Raw genomic sequence first — 17,593 nt, forward strand, 5'->3', positions numbered from 1 at the left:
AATGAATAATAAATAAATCTTATTCTTATCCGGACCCAGCAAATTGAAGATCGTGTAGGTGGATGGGAGGGTCAGTCAGCCTCTTGATATTCTTGATATCACCTGCAACCCAGTTCTTTGAGGAATTAAAAACAAATGTACTCACAAATCTCATCTTTACAAGGACAGAAATGTGGCTCTAGAAACAGGTCAAAGCCCACTATCCATTCTACCATCCCCAGACTTCTGTTCATCTCAAAAAGCTTGCAGGTACTATAAAACATCTGGATTAGGGAATAAAAGTCCTTTTTGGTGGAATTTATATCTTTTCCCTGTGCCTTTGAGATGTAAATGTTCTACTTCTGCTCTCCAGGTAGCCAGAGCCATTTCTTTGAAATGCAGACTTCAGGGAGGTCATTCTTATCAGAAGGGACAAAAAGAAACTGGGTTGGGAGTGAGGGCACTGCTTGGAAACTAGGAGAAAGTTCTACTAAGTTAGGTTAAATGATGAATAGTCATTGAATATCTACATCATTTCCAAGTAAGATAAAACACTAGAATATTAATTACTAAACGTAAGTTTATTTACTTTTGGCTTTTTATACAGAGGACCTAAGGATATTTGAGTCTATCGGTAAGTATTTTTTGTACCACCCTGAAAAATTTGCTATGAGGCGGGACACACCACTAGAAATTATGAAATGTATTTGTAATTTTGCCAGTTCACAGAATACCAGTGTAACAGTCCACAACTGCTTGCTTCTCTGATTTCCTAAGAAATTAAGGATTCTAGGGGTTAAGATTCTAGTTAATATATGTAATCACAACTACCTAGAAATAGTAAGGGTGAAAGGAAACAACTATGTATGAAAAGCAAGGAAGGAAAGTAGAATGGGTTTTTAATTTTTATTTATGTTTAAATTTTTTGTAAAGTTTATTTGAATCATCCCTACACCCAGCATGGGGCTCGAACTCACACCCTCGAGATCAAGCGTTGCATGCTCCGCCGACTGAGGCAGCTGGGCGCCCCTTACAATTTTTAATATACCTCAGTTGATTGTTGAACACTATGCTGGAGGCAGGGTGTGGGGCCCCGGAACTTTGCATTATCTCCTCCAGTGCCGTCCATGTTGCAGAAAATGTTGAGAACTCGTTCTTTCTGATAGCTGAGTAATATTCCATTGTATATATGGACCACAACTTCTTAATCCAGTCATCTGTTGAAGGGCGTCTCGGCTCCTTCCACAATTTAGCTATTGTGGACATTGCTGCTATGAACATTGGGGTGCATATGGCCCTTCTCTTCACTACGTCTGTATCTTTGGGGTAAATACCCAGTAGTGCAATGGCTGGGTCATAGGGTAGCTCAATTTTTAACTTTTTAAGGGACCTCCACACTGTTTTCCAGAGTGGCTGCACCAGCTTGCATTCCCACCAACAGTGTAGGAGGGATCCCCTGGGGCCCCGGAACTTTGATCCAGGCGCTGCTCCTGGGAGCTCCTCAGAACACGCTTACTTGACAGGTCATGTTCAACTCTCCCAGAGCTGGGAGATAGTTTCCTGGCTACAAGTGGCAGTCTGCAGTACGTTCTGCCTGTATGTGTGACCTTTTGTGTACGGGCTCATTTTACTTAGTAATCTGGAGTTGAAGCCCCGTTTCAATTCCTTTTTTGTATTCTCGAATACCTTCATTCCGAACACCTCCTGTGGGAAGGATACACTTGGAGTTTTAATGAAGCCTTTCTTCTGGCATTTTGGAAATGGCTACGTTTCCTTGAAAATGACTGGGATAATTCAGCTTTCTTATCCCGTTTCCTTCCTCTGTTCCACCCTCCACATCAAAAAATAAACTATAATAAAAAAGGCAGCAGGAAATCGCCTTTCATCTCCCCAGCACCAGCATTCTAGGTTTTGAAACGCAGTGTGTTTTTCTTGTTTTATCTGGAAAATCTGCCCATATTTATGCATCCTCTTTTATAAAAATAAGGGGTTTCTCAGGCTCTTAAAACCAAACTCTGTAATACCTTTTGATGAAAGTGCCAGCAAATGCACAGCTTAGTGGTTCGGGGAGAGGCCCTGCGAGTGTTACGAGTGTTACGGATGGAAAGGGTTACGCAGTTGCGTGGTGCTGATGGTAAGAATCCAAAGGACCTTCCGCAGAGGGCAAAACCCTAAAGAGAGCAGGTGAAGGCTTTTCAGACAGTTCTTTGTGGTTACCGACAGTGTGTTCCTAATTGTGTTGTACTTACATACTGACAAGCGTTTTCGAGTAAACATCTGTGGGACTCATTTTGGGGGGGTTGTGGGGAGCACTTGTTGCTCTTTTAAAGCAGGGCTACCTATGATTCTGATAGCCGGATGAGATGAGGCTGGGCTTCCTAGGGATAGCTCTGATGCTGAGGGCTGGAGGTCAGGTTCAAAGGGCAGGGAAAAGTCACTCACCCACGGAGACTGGGAGGGACGCATAGTCGTGTCCCCCCCCATGAACCACTCAGAGCACCTATGGCATACAGGGAGCTTTTGGGTGTGGTGGGAAACGCAGACTTGGCTAGAATCTCAACGTTGCGGTTTTTTTAAGCCTGGAGACACTGGACAGGTTACCCTGAGTCTGTTCTCAAATCTGTAAAATGTAGCTGCTACTACTTTGCAAGTTTTTTTGTGAGGACTAACAATATATGGAGATCGTAGACAAACAGAACCGATAGGAGATCTGTGTGTAAGCACACACACGCAACCCTACTTCAGCGGCATACGATCGCGTACAATCCCACTTTAGCTGCCGCTCTGTATACAAAATCAGCCGTCTCTAACCCTGAGTTCTTCGCAGCGCTCTTTCCATCAATAAATGTGGGTGAACTCTGCCCTACCTCGAAGGTTGTTATGAAGAATAGATGAGGAAGTATGTTCATGTATTAATTTCATTCAGTAAAGTTGCCTCCTATGTGCCAGGTGCTGTGCTAGGCAGAAGGGCTACATGTCGGCAGAGGGTGGTCTGAGATGTGGCCTATGGGGTGGCCGGGGGGCCGATCTCCCAGGGCTTGAGAGACCATGGGTAACAGTTTCAGGTTTTGTTGTACAGGCAAAGGCAAGTGTAGCACTGTGCCTGCTACAAAGTCAGCACCTGATACATGTTTGTTCCTGAACTTGAATACAAATTCAAGTTCAACATAACCTAATATCAAACCCAGCCATTTTTGCTCTGCTTTGTAATCCTTCCCTCTGAGTTGACTGCTGCTTTCCAGGGCGCCTAGTTCTTCCTATCTCTAGATTAGACAATTCAATTATCTTTAATTCTTCCTTCTCGTTTCCTTTCTGCCCATTTGTTTTTTTAATTGTCTCATATTTGATCCTGAGCTAAGGACTTTATCTTGCTGAGCCTATTTCTTCCTCTCTGACATGGGGATAATACCTTGTAAGAGGATTTAAGGAGCTAAATGCATGTAAATTGTTTAGCATAGGTCTAGCATGTAGCAAAAACATGAAGATCGGCTTTTATCACTCAGGGGTAAGAATTGGAAATACATACTAAGAGGAAGTTTTTCTGCTTGAAAAAGTGAGTTTGGTCTACCTCATCACATTAATCTTTAAGCTCAAATTTGGTGCCTACTTATTCCGAACTCTATTCTGCTAACAGGATAAGGCCCAGGATTCCTAAGAAGTAGGTACTCAGGTTCTTGGGGTAGCTGCCCGAACTTCCAGCTTCCTCACCTCCTACCCCACAGACCGAACTAAAGCATTAGTACAGAAATAGCCCCCTTGGTTTCTCACTGGTGTTTGCTATTGCCACTCCCTCGGCCTGGAAAGGCCTAGGTCTTTCCACAAAAGTCTCTTCTGTTGGTTATATATGATTCTATCTGGCACGTATCAGTGCCTACTATGGCCTAGTACTGTTCTAAGTACTTGGAATACACTTGTGTAAGACAAAGCACCTGCCCGCAGAACGTATGCAGAGGCAGGCAAGACCGGCAAATACAATGTAACATGGAAACATATTTTAATATATAAAGCAAACATTATACTACACGTCAAGTATTGGTGAAGACAACCTATGCGCACATGCCTTCTATCTAAGTACGAACTCGAACGCTGGAACCAGGTCTTAGGCAAAATCTTTGTATCCTCTTATAGTATCTTTTATTTGGAGATGCTTTTTTTTTTTTTTTTTAAGATGTTATTTATTTGTCAGACAGAGCACACAAGCACAAGCAGGGGGGAGCATCAGGCAGAGGGAGAAGCAGGCTCCCCACTGAGCAAGGAGCCCCATGTGAACCTGGGAACCTGGGATCATGACCTGAGCCAAAGACAGACGCTTAACCGACTAAGCCACCCAGGCATCCCGCTTGATATTTTTGAATAAATAATATTCTGGAGTTTTTTTTATACTGTCAAGTATTACATTGCTGAAGAGTAACAGGAGCTGCATTTAAATTCAACAAAATGAGGTCACCTGTGCCTGCCTGTGCACCATTCTGCTGTTGAGAACTATAGAGGTTAAAGAAAAGATAATGTTGTCTTCTATGTTCAGATGGTTAATTTTTTTTTCTGGCCAAACATGCCATTTTTACAATGGTCTGGTGTTCAAAGTACAAGCTCGGAGTTGGGAGTCTTTTTTTTTTTTTCCAGATTTTATTTACTTATTTGAGAGAGTATAAGAGAGAGGGAGAGCATGGGCGGGAGGGGGAGAGGGGGAGGAGTTGGGGTGGAGAGGGAGAAGCAGACTCCCCGCTGAGCAGACAGCCCAACGTGGGACTTGATCCCAGGGCCTGGATCATGGCCTGAGCCGAAGGCAGACGCTTACTGGTCTGAGCCGCTCAGGCGCCCCTGAGTTGGGAGTCTTAAATCCAAATCCAAATGGTTACTCTGTAAATCCCTTGGCCTTAGTTACACAAACGCAAAATGGGGCAGCTAAGAGTACATACCATATAAGGTTATCAGTGAGAATTAGATGAGTTCCTGGTATATAGTAAGTTCTCAATGATAATTAGCTATTATGTTATTACGGGGTGGGAAGAGGCTTAATTTGTTTTAAATATCCATGGACACTTGTGTGAGAATGTATGTAGTTCAGGAAGCTTCTGAAAGAAAAGAGCATAATTTGGAGCAAAGACCTTAAAAAAAAATTAGAATTTGATAACTGGAAAAAAATGAACAAATGATAAGAATTTAAAGAATCCAGAAGAGATCCAAGCTTTTCTCTGACCAGATTTATTGAACGTAAGAAAATTCTATGTACAAAGTGACCTGGACTTCAAAACGTGATCCTTTCTTACTAATTAGGTCAGTCCACTGAGTGTCAAAAAGCAGTTTCCTCTAAAATTAACAGAAAAGTGCCCAGTGCACACTAAATGGCCTAACTACTGGGACTTTCATAGTTCTTCAAGATACTTTGCACAGCTAGGCTCGGGCCACTAGGACAGGCTGCCGGAGAGCTGACAGGAGCCGTCAAGAGGCCATCTTGTGCACCGCCACTGTGATGCCGTCATGCTTCTGGATCATAATGTTCCTGAAAGCAAAGCGGAAGATAGTCAGGAAAATGTTGTGAGGGGGAGTCTGCTGAAGATTAAAGATGCTGTTTGGTTTAGGATACAACGAAAGAAAATGTTATTTATCATTTTTGTAATGTATGAAAGCAATATATGAACACAAGAAAACATCTGGGGAATACACGAAAGTATAAAATACACAAAAGAAATGAATCTATAATCCTACTGCTCAGAGACAGCCACTCCTGTGTTTTGTTACCTGCACGTATGGATACATTTTTTTTTCTCTTTTTACCAGACTCTGATCGTCCTGTGCACAGTTCCGTATTCTGCCTCACGTACTGTTATTCTGAGGACGCTCGCTTGGAATATTTTTAGTATTTATGTTTATACTTAGTATTTCTATTACTACGGAAGTAGTTTCTGTTCTGTGCTATTTATTACTTTCTTTTTCTTGACAGACTGAGAGTCATGACAATTCTTACTCGTCATTTAAATGTCGTTGTGGTCTGAAAGCACGTTAGCTTCAGAGGTCAGTCTGTTTCCTCCTGTGGCCCAAAGGGTGAAGAACGTCCCTCCAAGGTCTTTGAATGCAAATCACTAATAACACAGGGCAGGCCCCACTCGACCTTCCCAGGGACTTTTCTGATTAAAAAGGAAAGGATCTGTCAACATCTACTCACCCATTATCTGATTCTAGACACACCACAGGAATATCAGTGGGGTCTGAGGTCAGCTTAGCTGCTTGCTGGGCTAGGACAGATATCACCCCAGCATGCTCATCTGACAGGGTCCCACGGCCTGGAAGACAGAGAAGTAATCATGTCCTCTGTCCAAAAATGAGTACGGAGCTACAAGAGTCTCTCTCATTGATTTAGTCACAATAATCCTCGGATAATGGTCTTTTAGGTGAGGTACTGACATGAAATGATTCTGTCCTGATACTCAGCTGGTTACATAAACGAGAAAGCCAGACAACAGTTCTTCAATCAATAAAGCGTCAGGAGACACTCAATTTTCAATCACTCTCATCACCATCTCTAAACACCTTCTCGCGCACACAGGAAGCTATAATTCAAGTCAATCTGAAAGCCGTAAATTCCTTTTACGGAAGCTTAGTGAAACCAACAAGACGCTCAGAGGTGAAGTTGACAAAAAGCAGTCAGGGCAAGAGACTTGTTGAAAGTAATTAATTCCTCATGGGAGATCTGATTTCCTTTTAATGAGCTCAACCTCAAAGGATACAAAGTCTTTACGCAGGAGTTCAGCTGTAACATCACCTTGACGGAATCATCTGTGAGCAGTTATTTCAACCAGAATAAACTGGCTGTTTTCAAATACAAACCTAACTGGCTTTTTGTTAATGTTTGCTTTCGCCTGCCAATAATAATTGAATCTTGGGTGCCCGATGCAAAAGGTAACTACGGGGCGCCTGGGTGGCTCCGTTGTTAAGCGTCTGCCTACAGCTCAGGGCGTGATCTCAGTGTTCTGGGATCGAGCCCCACATCAGGCTCCTCCGCTGGGAGCCTGCTTCTCCCTCTCCTACTCCCCCTGCTTGTGTTCCCTCTCTTGCTGGCTGTCTCTCTCTCTGTCAAATAAATAAAATCTTAAAAAAAAAAAAGATAATTACGAACTGTACACTATGCTTCCACGTTACCAAGGCGACACGAGCTCGCCTGCCTGGCGCTATGGCAGGTAACGGGGCACACCAGTGCGGCAGGGTCGGAGGACTTACCACGGTTTCATGACACGCCACCTGGACAGATGGTGCAGTCTTTTGGGCCTTGTGTGTTTCTTGAAGGAACTTATTTCATTTTAGATTTCCACACCTGAATTTCAGCCTTTTCATCAACAAACACCTCAAGTAAATCTGCCTTTTTTCTCCCAGCTACATGATCTGTGTAAAATCTGAGTTACACTGACTACCTCTTTCAGTTACCCTCCCAGCAGAAATTCGGAGCTCTAAAAATTCCTGCAGTAAAGAGGAGCAAGGAGGTAGGAGGCCTCGGTTTACGAGTTCTGACATGAACTAGCTAAATGTCTTAGTTACTTACCCTCCAGGATTTATCTCCTCTGTAACTCTTACCATGTACTGAGCATCACGTCTGGGGTCTGTGCTGAGTGTTTTACACACGTTATATAATCTTACAGCACTGTGACTAAGAGGTTTTGGAGCCAGACTGAAATCCTAGCTCAACCCTAGCTCTATGACCTGGGGCAAGTTACTCAACCTCAATTTCTTCATCTGCCTCACAGGGTTGTTACAAGGATTAAAGGACTTAGCTTGGGTAAAGCACTTAGAACGGTGCTCTGCACATAGTAGGCGCTCAATAAATGCAATTCTATAATTACTATTGTTATTAAACAACAACCCAGGACAGAGATCCTGGATCGGCATAGCCTTGGCAGCTCGTGTCCTTTCCACCCATGTCAGCCAACTGCCCTGACCTTTGCTACCTAACGCCCCCTTGCTGCCCGAGGCCTGGCGGCTCAGCACCGCCCTGTGGCCCACGGGGGCCTGCTTGAGGGCTGCGCCTGCGCGGGTGGCCTCGGTGCTCGTGCGGGGTCCGGGCCGAGGTACACCAGCGGGCTGCCTGTTTAGTGATGTGCCGCCTCTGACGTGAGAGGGAACCAAGGACCATGTTCTTTACAAACAAAAGTCTTAAAACTCATGGACAAGACTGACCCAGAAAAGCTCTAGGTAAATTCCCATTTAATGAAAGACCAAATCGCTTGGGCCATCTGGACCAAGTGGAGATTATCTTGACCATGGAGGATGACTTGGGTTTGAAATTCCTTTTTTCTTTTTAAAAGATTTTATTTATTTATTTGACAGAGAGAGAGACAGCCAGAGAGAGAGGGAACACAAGCAGGAGTGGGAGAGGAAGAAGCAGGCTCCCACTGCAGCAGGGAGCCCGATGCGGGGCTCCATCCCAGGACCCTGGGATCACGCCCTGAGCCAAAGGCAGACGCTTAACGACTGAGCCACCCAGGCGCCCCTGGGTTTGAAATTCCTGATACAGACGGGGAGAAGTTAATGTGTCCACAAGAAATTGTATATTACATTGCAGATAAGGATTTATATGAATAAGATATCAGACCCCCTTTCTAGACCCCCAACTAACCAACCAACAAAAACAACCTAGTAGAGAAACTGAGGCTCAGAAAGGCTATTTTTGGTCCAAATTCACATTATTAGCAAAGGAAGAGCAGGGGGCCGAACCCAAGTGTGTTCAACTCTGAAGCTCCCATTTCTACTGCCTACTCTCTTATTATTAAGTGTAGTTGGACTACAAAATAGCACCGTCCACCTTGCTGGGTTATTGTGAAAATTAGAGATAAAGTACACAAACCCTAGCGGTCTACACACATTCAGCAAATGGTACCTGATGTTATTACCTGAGGTCCTTTCTAGACCCAATTTAAAATTATTCAAATACTATTTTAGTAGCAACAATTTATAGTGCTAGAACTGCGAGGACTCCTTCTACCTTCATAAATACCAACTGAAAAGTTTCCATTTTCTAATCCTGTTTGGAGATAAACTCTACTCTCACAAAAGTACCCAGAAAGGGGCAGGGGAACAGGAAGTACAAACTAGAGAACAGCACACTAGGGTCCCAGTCAATATCAAATGCTGCGCAATCCACCAAAGAGTTGATTGTGAGATACTTACAGCCCAGGTTAAGTCCTTGTGAATCTGTGCACAGGACTCCAACAATGGATGGATTCTTCATTCTAATTCCAGGAGCACCAGAGGAATGAAGCAGATGGTATCAGAAAATGAATTCAAATAGTCATAACAACACATATAGGTGTTTCTATGTACCAGGCATTGTTGTGCTTTAAACCAGTGTTTCTCTGTCTTTTTTATCACCACCTCTGAGACCAATGAACTAATTTAAATTTAATAGTTAAACCAATTTATGTCTGATGGGAGAAAAGACTGTGCGTGTCGGGTACTGTTGAGCTCTGGAGGGCCGCAAATTTGGCAATATCCGTATTTTGTCGTCATTGCTAAAGATGCGGAAAAAACTAACACCGGTTGCTTCCAGGAGGGGAAGTGGGAGAAACTGAGGGCACTGGTGGGAGGGAGCTGGTTCCCTGTGCGCCTTCCTACACTTTCAATTTCATACTTTACGTGGATATTACTTGTTCGAAAATGGAAAAGATGTCTTTCACTTCCCTAAGCACCCAGTAACTGTTTACACACGCGAGGAGAGACCTGTGTCCTTGTGTTTACATTGCAAGGCTTTGCACAGCCGTTAACAACCTTCCCCCAAATCAACCCATTTCCTAAAACTAAAGAATGACCTGCCATACAGACAACTGCAAGGCGACGGGCGGTTTTGGCCTTGGCCTTGGGCTGCGGAGAGGGTGCGGAGCCCCGGCGAGATTGCGGGATTTTAATTCCGGGTCACCCCTCCACCCCGCGGCCGCAGGACAGGGCTCCCCCCCCCCCCCACAACGCGCGGCGTCCCCAACACGCCCGGCCGGCACTCGCAGCGCGCGCCCCGTGTCCCGCTCACGTCCCCCCGCCGCGCTACTCACGTGTCCTCCAAGTGCTGCTCCAAGGTGGCCTCCATCCCCCCCGCCTTCCAGCCGGCCGGGATCCCGCACCTCGTCGCCTCCTTCTCCGCCCCAGGTCCGGAGCGCGTCTCGCTCACATGACCCGCGCAGGGCGCAGAGGGGGACGGCGCCTCCAAAGGGACAAACTTCTGCGGACAACCTCCGCGTTGTGTTCGGAGGAGTTCGTGCCGCCCGGAGCCTCAGCCGGCTGGCGCGAGTGATTGCGGCTGGGGGAGAGGCCTGCGGCGGGGCTGCAGGGCCTCGGTTCCGGCCTGGCCTTGTGTCTCAGCGATGTCAACCTTTGGATTCCCATTCAACCGACTCCGAAACCTCCAGGCCAGATCTTGTTTGCGTTTTGCAATCACCGGGCGGGTCAGACAGGGTCAGATCCAGGCGGTGCGGCGGGGACAGAGAGAGACGCGGGACCCTGGCGCCGGGCTGCACAGGCGTGTGGGGGAGGTGACGTGCACGCAGGGGCTAGAGGACCGCCTGGACCGCGGTGAAAACCCCAAGCTAGGTATTGGGAAGGGGAGGGATTAACGAAGACATTGGTTCTTCCTTTAGCGAGGGCGCGGGAAAAGTTTGGGAAAGGTGTCGCTTGTAAAGAAGCCTGGGTAGGTCTACTAGAAGAGCAGTTGTGAAAGAAGGTTAGAAAGCCACCCGGTCTGTCCAGAGAGGATTTAAAACCCCTTGGAGAGGGGCGCCTGGGTGGCTCAGCCGGTTGAGTGTCAGACGTCCGCTGGGGTCATGATCTTGGCGCCCTGGGACCCAGTCTGGCGGTGGGCTCCCCGCTAACTGGGGAATCAGCTTGTCTCTGTCTCTGTCCCTCTCCCCCTGCCCGTCCCCCGCTCATACTTTCTCTCTCTCTCTCTCTAATAAATTAATAAAATCTTTTTTAAAAAAGTTCCTTGGAGACTATCCTTTCAGCCCATTGCCTGAAAATGTATGCTTTTATTCATTTTGTTTTCTTTTTTAGGCAAAATTGACACATAATGGACATGCAGTTCTGTAGCTGGCCTTTTCCACAGAATTTAGCATAAATGTCTTTCCATGGCAATAAGTATTCCTTTGCGTCCATTGTGGTAGTTACAAAATATTCCATAATGTAGTCGTACCATAAATCATGTAACTAATCCCTTATTAATACCCAGTTAGTTGGTTGTGGGTTTTGGGAGGGGGGGGAGGGTATTACAAATGCTGGGTGAGTATCTTTGTAGCTAAATATTTGTGCACGTTAAAATTTTCCTTAAGATAAATTACTGGAATGTAATTCCTGGGTTAAAGGGTATGTCCCTAGCTGTGCTAGTGAAACTTCCAGCTTCCTTAAAATTCTAGTCTTGAATGTTGTAAATTAGGAGTTTCGGTCTTGTGTCTAGAAAAACTATGTTCACATAGTATGGGCCATTTAAATTTAAGAAAAAGCAGCTTAAAACTACCTTTAAAAGATAGCATTAAAAAATGTAAGAAGCCAGTTGCCTTCCCTCCGAAGTTCTGCGGCAGGAGGCTTGGCTCTGCGGTAGCGCCCCCTATGGTCCCATGCGTTGTAAAGCTTTACTGGACTAGGGGTTCTCAGCTCCCGTTTTGTAACCTCCCGGGGGCAAGGCCATCCTATAGGGAGCTATATAACTCGAGCCACCCTAAAAAAGTAAACCAGGTAAAATTAATCTTAGTAGTATATTTTATTTATCCAAATAATGTGTCCAAAATATTGTCATTTCAAATGTAATCAATTTGAAAATACTAATCAGATATTTTACATTTTCTCCCCCTGTACCAAGTCTTCAAAATCCGGTGTATATTTTTCACAGCACATTTCAATTCAGACCGGCCACATTTCAAGTGTTCAGTAGCCACGTGTGGCTAAGGGCTACCGTATTGGCTAACACAGCTCCCGGGTATCTCTGATGATCTCAAAGCCAGATTGATGATTAAAGTGTTCTCAGAAAAGCTGGTGATTGCTTTTCAGGCTGTAGGAAAGGCCTGTCAAGGGAAAATGAGCAAGGAGGAAGAGGATGACCGCCAGCCCACACGTTCTTGCCACACCAGAGGCGGGAGGGCAGACTACATCACACTACCCCTCTCTCTCTGTCCCGTCGCTGTACGCCCCTGCGAGGTGGTAGCTTGTGTAGGCTGGGGAGGTGCTAGGGGTGCCTGACAGAGACAGAGGAGTGCCTGACCCCACACTGTTTTCTACTTTATCAGTGGGTGGGGGTACTTGATGATTCTTTTTCTCAGTTTTGAGTGTTGATATCCATTTCTGGGGTGACAGGAAAAGTCCGATATTCGAGTACGTGCCTCATGGCATTGTAATTTTTGTATGTTTACTTTTCAAAGACAAGAAAAGTGTCTCCTCCATTTCTGCACCCTGAACATGGTGGAGCACAGTAAGGATTCAATATTTATTGAAGAACCTCGATGGGTCTTTTGGAAAAGAAACTCTGTCAGGTTAGGAACGTTTAAGTCATAGGGCACCTGGCCGACTCCATTGGAGGAGTGTACGACTCATGATCTTGGGGTTGTGAGTTCGAGCCCCACGTTGGGTATAGAGATTACTTAAAAAAAAAAAAAGAACAAGAAAAAGAAAAACCATTAAGTCCTGAAATTTTGCCACATGTATCCTCTTCTTTCTCCTCTTCTCCATAAACAAGCTCTTGGAAAATGAAAGTCCCAGGAGGGTCCAGCAGAGAATGGCCCTGCCCACGTGTCTTGACTGGGGTGGTGGAGGTGAGAAGCACAGTTAGGAGATCCAGACCTTCCAGGGCCTCTCGCTGCTGGAAGACCCCAGCCCCTCTTCCTTGACTTTCAGGAGCAGAGTCCTCCTGGGGGGGTCCATTGAAGAAGCGCAGCTTAGGTAGGGGGTCTAGTTCTCCCTTGGGTGCACAGGGTCTGCTACCCCAGGGCCAGCCCTATTGGTCACTGTGTCAAGTGCCCAATGTCCCAGGCCTGCAGTGGAATGAGCCTGAAACCTGGCGGGGGAATGGGCCCTCACCTGCCACTAGGGGGCACCAGGGCCATGGAAAACCCTGCTCCGGCTGGAGGATCCCGGGTGAAGGAAAGGGGGCCACAAGCCACCGAGCTGGTACAGCTTGGTGAAGATAGCATTGTGCTTCGGAGTCCCACAGAGCGAGAATTGGATCCTGGCTTGACCACCGCCTACCCGTGTGCCCTCTGGGGGCTCCTCTGTGATTTGACGGTACCTTTACCCGCCTCATGAGGCTGTGGGGAGGATTATACGAGATGCTTTACGGAAGGGCTGGTGCATTGCGGGAGCCAGTCCATCAGCTCTGCCAGATCCAAGTAGGAAGCCCTGTTTGTGGCCTCACATTGTTTACAGTCTAGGTGAGGACACGCATGAGAAAAGAAGGAACAGTTCAACGAAGATCAGAGCCAAACGCTGAGGATACCTCCAGCCGTCTAGTTCATGGGCGAGGGAGGTCGCAGGGCTGGATTCTGCAGAGCTGTGTTCAAGGCCATCATTGAATGTGGTTTATTACACTTTTGTATGGTATAAAAATTATAAAATACAGTGAGAGGGAAAAAATCACCTGAAATCCGAGCCCTAGCCCTAATGACACGAAGGTGAATGAGCTAAATAGAATGGGACAGGATTTGGGTAAGGTGGAGCTGGGGAAAGGCAGGTCACAGGGGTCGCTGGAGCCTTGCCGCTAAGGCATCTCACTCCATGGGAGCCCCTGGATAGGATGCCGGGTCCCTGCCTTCTGACAGTGGATGCCACCGAGAGCCGAGTCCTGGATCCAACGCCCGCCCGCCCCTGCTAAGCACAGTAACACCATTCACGGTTCACGTACGTGAGTGACAGCTGTGCTCTGCGCAGGTCACAGGCCTCATTACTCCTCACAGCCTTTTTTGGTTTTTGTTTTGTTTTGTTTTTGGTAGAATATTTAAGTTCTGTATTTTTAAATTTTTTTAATTCCAGTGCAGTTAACATACAGTGTCATACTAGTTTCAGGTGTATAATAGAGGGATTCCACACTTCCATATATAACCCAGGGCTCATCACAAGTGCCTTTTTTATTTTTAAAGATTTTATTTATTTATTTGACAGAGACAGCCAGCGAGAGAGGGAACGCAAGCAGGGGGAGTGGGAGAGGAAGAAGCAGGCCCATAGCGGAGGAGCCTGATGTGGGGCTTGATCCCAGAACGCCGGGATCACACCCTGAGCCGAAGGCAGACGCTTAAAGACTGCACCACCCAGGCACCCCAACAAGTGCCTTTCTTAATCCCCATTGCCTATTTTTACCCCATTGCCTATTTTTCCATCCCCCCCACCTCCCCTCTGGGAACCATCAGTTTATTCTCTATGGTTAAGAGTCTCTTTCTTGATTTCTCTCTCTCTCTCTCTCTTCCCTTTGCTTGTTTGTCATGTTTCTTAAATTCCACGTATGAATGAAATCATCTGGTACTTGGTTTCTCTGCCTTATCTTGCTTAGCGTAATAGTCTCTGTCTCCATCCACATCCTCGCAAATGGCAAGATTTCCTTGTTTGGGGCTGAGTGATACTCCATCGTATAGCCCTCACAACTTTTGTTTAGAGTTAAAACCCCCTGAGGCTCGGAAGCTCAGTCCTCGCTCAAGGTCACCCCAGTTGCAAGTAGTGGGGCCTCCCCGTGGACTTCGCTACTCCATGGCCTCAGTGTCTCTCATTGCATCAGCAACACAGTCCTGGAAAGGTGAGGGGGCTTTGGAGGCCCCATCCAGATCGCCTGCTCTCTGGAGAAGAAATCTGACGCTCGGACAGGGGAAGTGGCTAGTTTAGAACCTGAACTTCAGACTGTTCGCCTTCCACCCCGGGCTCTAACTGGATTGTGCTGCTGGAGGCTGTTTTAGACCTTCCATTAAACCCACTTCAGAGACATTCATTGTTACAGTTGAATTGGGTCTCCCTAAAATTCATGTTGTCGAAGTCCTAGCTCCCAGTACTTCTGAATGTGACCTTATTGGAAATAGGGCCTTTACAATGATAATCCTTCAAATCAGGTCGTTACAGTGGGCCCTACTCCCATATGACAGGTGGCCTTAAAAAGAGGGGAAATTTGGACACAGAGACATTCCCAGAGGGGACAGTTATACAGGGAGATACAGGGAGAAGACTGCCATCTGCAAGCCAAAGAGAGGGGCTGGAGCAGATCCCTTCCTCACAGCTGTCAGAAGGAACCAACCCCACTGACACTTTGACTTTGGACAGCTGGCCACCAGAATTACGAGGCAATAACTTTCTGCTGTTTAAGTCCATCAGTTCGTGGTACTTTGTCATAACAGCCCTGGGAAACCACTATACTCGTATATCCATAAAGTCTGTAAGTCAAAGTCAATATCTGAGATATCAGATATTTGGCTGCCCTTGATAGAGAAACTGGTTAAGAAGATCTCCTTCCCAGGGGCGCCTGGGTGGCTCAGTCATTAAGCATCTGCCTTTGGCTCAGGGCGTGATCCCAGAGTCCTGGGATCAAGCCCCACATCAGGCTCCTTCGCTGGGAGCCTGCTTCTTCCTCTCCCACTCCCCCTGCTTGTGTTCCCTCTCTCGCTGGCTGTCTCTCTCTCTCTGTCAAATAGATAAATAAAATCTTTAAAAAAAATTAAATTAAATTAAAAAAAAAAAGAAGAAGAAGATCTCCTTCCCAGAGGCAAAAGGATAGAGCAGATTATCTTTCCAGTTTGGTCCCAACTCTGATACTTGGCTAACTATTTTCCTTGTATTGGACATTGGCCAACGGTCGTGGCATGACCTCCTTGACCGTGACCTTCTTGAGTCTGTTTTATATCCCTGAGCTTGGCCCGTAGAAGGTGCTCAGTAAGTGTGTGTAGAGGGGATGCGCCCGAGAATAGGCTCCTGGCCATTCTAACCCAAGCCTCTCCGAACAACGAGTTGGGCAGGGGGTAGGGTATGGGCTGTCAGTGGACAGAAGCTGAAATTGGGTACTGTCTCCCAAAGTGTCCAGCCGAGTCCCAATCCTGGAAGACCCAAGCAAAATATATTTTAGATGACTCAGGCTGGGCTAGAGAAGTTCGAGCTGAGGAAGCTATTTTCCTGATGCTTTATTAATTTTGCTACTGAGGATAAATGAGATGCAGACTTCCATATCCAAGCCTTCATTAGACGCCCAGTTAAAGCAGCCATGACAAATGGGAATGAAGCCCTTATGAATAAAAAAAAAGATCAACGCAGTATAAAAAATCGTTGACCAGAGAAAAGAAAATTTAAAGGAGCCGATAAAATATCTTATCCTTAATTCGACCGTCTGTACCACACATCACATCAGCCTTAATGTCAAGATTGATAGGCCTTGGAATTGTGTAAATGAAATAAGAGCTTGGAAACGCACGGAAAAGAAATTACCTGTTAAAATGTATTTGCAGTGCAGGCCTGGACACAGGCTTCAAGTCCAACGTCGGCCTCTAGCTTCTCTTGCTACATATTCCTGTCCACCTGACGCGTATCCCCTCAGGTGGGTTTCAGAGAACATGCTTGTGGGCGGACAGTACTGACCCCATGGTCAGTAATCTTGTGAAAAAACCCACCGTGTGGAAACATCCTTTCTGGGACGGTGTCTTGGTGTCTTTATTTCACCCTCTGTGAACCTGGTGAGGTGGTGCCCATCCTTACTTCAGAGAAGAGAATGTTGGGAACAGGAGATGACCCACCTCGTTCCGCCCGGCCCGCCCAGGGGAGCAGAGGGAGAAGCTTTCTCGTGGGCCGGCTGTGGGCATCCACGTGTGGCTTCAAGCGCTTAGCTACTGTCACCGCATTTAATTACTCTCTTGGGAGACCTTGGACAAGTCTTCTCATGCCTCGATGTCCCCACTTTGCCCCACAAGCTGTGAAGATAAGAAGAGCACCTGCCCCGGTGGGGCCGTGTGATGACTCTGGTGGACGATGAACGTGGAGCCTGGAGCACAGTCCCTGGCACCAGCGCGAGCACTGAACAGAGCGAAGCCGTTGTCGTTGCTGGGACCTCAAGATATGACAGCTGGGGCAAATGTGAACTCGACTGTCACTCAGGGTTCGTAGGTACCAGCAGTAGGAGCTGACTTATGGAGTAGGAAAGGAAGTTTTATTTTGATTTATTTTTTTTTAACAATTTATTTATTTGAGAGAGAGAGAAAGAGACCATACGTGGGGGGGTGGGGGGGGGGCAGGAGGAGAGGGGGAGGGAAAGAACCTTTTTTTTTAAGTTTTTTTTTTTTTGAAGGTTTTATTTGTTTATTGGAGAGAGAGAGAGTGCAGAGCAAGCAGGAGAGAGAGAGCATGAAAGGGGCAGGGAAAGCAGAGGGAGAGGGAGAAGCAGGCTCTCCACTCAGCAGGGAGCCCAACATGGGGCTCGATCCCAGGACCCTGGGATCATGACCTGAGCCGAAGCCAGCCGCTTACCTGACTGAGCCCCCCAGGCGCTCCGAGGGAAAGAATCTTGAGCAGACTCTGCGCAGAGCGTGGAACCTGATGTGGGGCTCGATCTCACGACAAGCATGACCTTAGCCAAAATCTAGGGTTGGCCGCTACACTGGCTGAGCCACCCAGGCATCCCAGGAAAGGAAGTTCTAAA

General features: G+C 46.6%; 1 protein-coding gene across 1 annotated transcript; it reads right to left on the bottom strand.

Annotated features, from left to right (window-relative positions):
- Nucleotides 1-5,168: 5,168 nt before the first annotated feature.
- LAMTOR5 (late endosomal/lysosomal adaptor, MAPK and MTOR activator 5) lies at nucleotides 5,169-10,311 on the bottom strand. Its single transcript, XM_045801545.2, has 4 exons — nucleotides 10,014-10,311; nucleotides 9,139-9,200; nucleotides 6,146-6,263; nucleotides 5,169-5,482 (listed from the first exon to the last, which is right to left on the bottom strand). The coding sequence occupies exons 1-4, from the start codon at nucleotides 10,046-10,048 to the stop codon at nucleotides 5,422-5,424; spliced, it is 276 nt and encodes a 91-aa protein (XP_045657501.1). The 5' UTR covers nucleotides 10,049-10,311; the 3' UTR covers nucleotides 5,169-5,421.
- Between the last annotated feature and the right edge of the window lie 7,282 nt (nucleotides 10,312-17,593).

Source organism: Ursus americanus, chromosome 12 (assembly GCF_024610735.1).
Source record: "Ursus americanus isolate L20-20 chromosome 12, mUrsAme1.1.p, whole genome shotgun sequence".
Taxonomy (NCBI): domain Eukaryota; kingdom Metazoa; phylum Chordata; class Mammalia; order Carnivora; family Ursidae; genus Ursus; species Ursus americanus.